At 62.6% G+C, this 812-nt stretch overlaps 1 protein-coding gene across 1 annotated transcript; it reads left to right on the forward strand.

Annotated features, from left to right (window-relative positions):
• J7T54_002732 (putative polyketide synthase) lies at positions 1-749 on the forward strand (the record flags this gene model as incomplete). Its single annotated transcript, XM_051510756.1, has 3 exons — positions 1-62; positions 138-455; positions 503-749. Coding segments are annotated over 3 exons (627 nt in total), but the record flags the coding sequence as incomplete, so codon positions are not given.
• Positions 750-812: the final 63 nt, after the last annotated feature.

Below are 812 nucleotides of genomic sequence, written 5' to 3' on the forward strand. Positions count from 1 at the left end.
GCCGAGAGGGCGTGGCTGCAGGACAGCCTGGAGGACGTCCAGGCGGAGATTCGAGAGCGAGGGTGAGTGCGCCCGCCCAGAGCCTGCAGCAGGACGATGAGAATCCGTTTACAAATCTAACTATGACTTCACCACAGCATCGAGAACAACGCGGCCGTCAAAATAGCAACCCTGGTGGGCGAGACGATGCCACGCGTGTTCAGGGGGGAGACCACCATGCTCGAGCATCTTTGCACATCGGGTCTGCTGGACGAGTACTATGCCAATGGTCCCTTTCAGTCCGGCGACGGCCTCATCTTCGGCACCCTACCAGGATGGTGGCTCGGTGCGGACGAGGGTCGCACTCTGTCTCCCTTTGTGAGCGCGTCGCAGTGGGATACGATTCTTATGCGGGGCCGACCGGGGCCGGGGTGGGGCCAGATCCCGATCTGGGCCGGGCCGGCGTCCTGCCGGCTGTCTGTCTCCCGTTTGAATAGCCAAACAACCGCCCCCCCGGCTCCAGTTTCGCCGAGGCCATCGAGGCAGGCCAGCCAGACTCCCCCCACGGCCCCGAGTTCACGCTGGGACTGCGAGAGATCCCCCAGGACGCCGCCAAAATGCCAAAGTGGGCTCCCGGTCCCAAGTTCTCTCACTTTAACAGATGCGCGCGCTGTGATATCACGGTTGCCCCAACCTGCCGTCGTGTCAAGATCTATGGGGCGCACCAAGGCGTAAATGGCACCGGCCCGACGACAGAATGGGGAAACTGAACTGGCTGGAGGCATGCTACGGAGACTGCCCACGATAGAGCGAGTGCCGATGGCCATGTGCTT

The sequence above is a fragment of the Emericellopsis cladophorae genome (genome assembly GCF_022114955.1).
Source record: "Emericellopsis cladophorae strain MUM 19.33 chromosome Unknown NODE_271_length_812_cov_121_307483, whole genome shotgun sequence".
NCBI classification, from domain to species: domain Eukaryota; kingdom Fungi; phylum Ascomycota; class Sordariomycetes; order Hypocreales; family Bionectriaceae; genus Emericellopsis; species Emericellopsis cladophorae.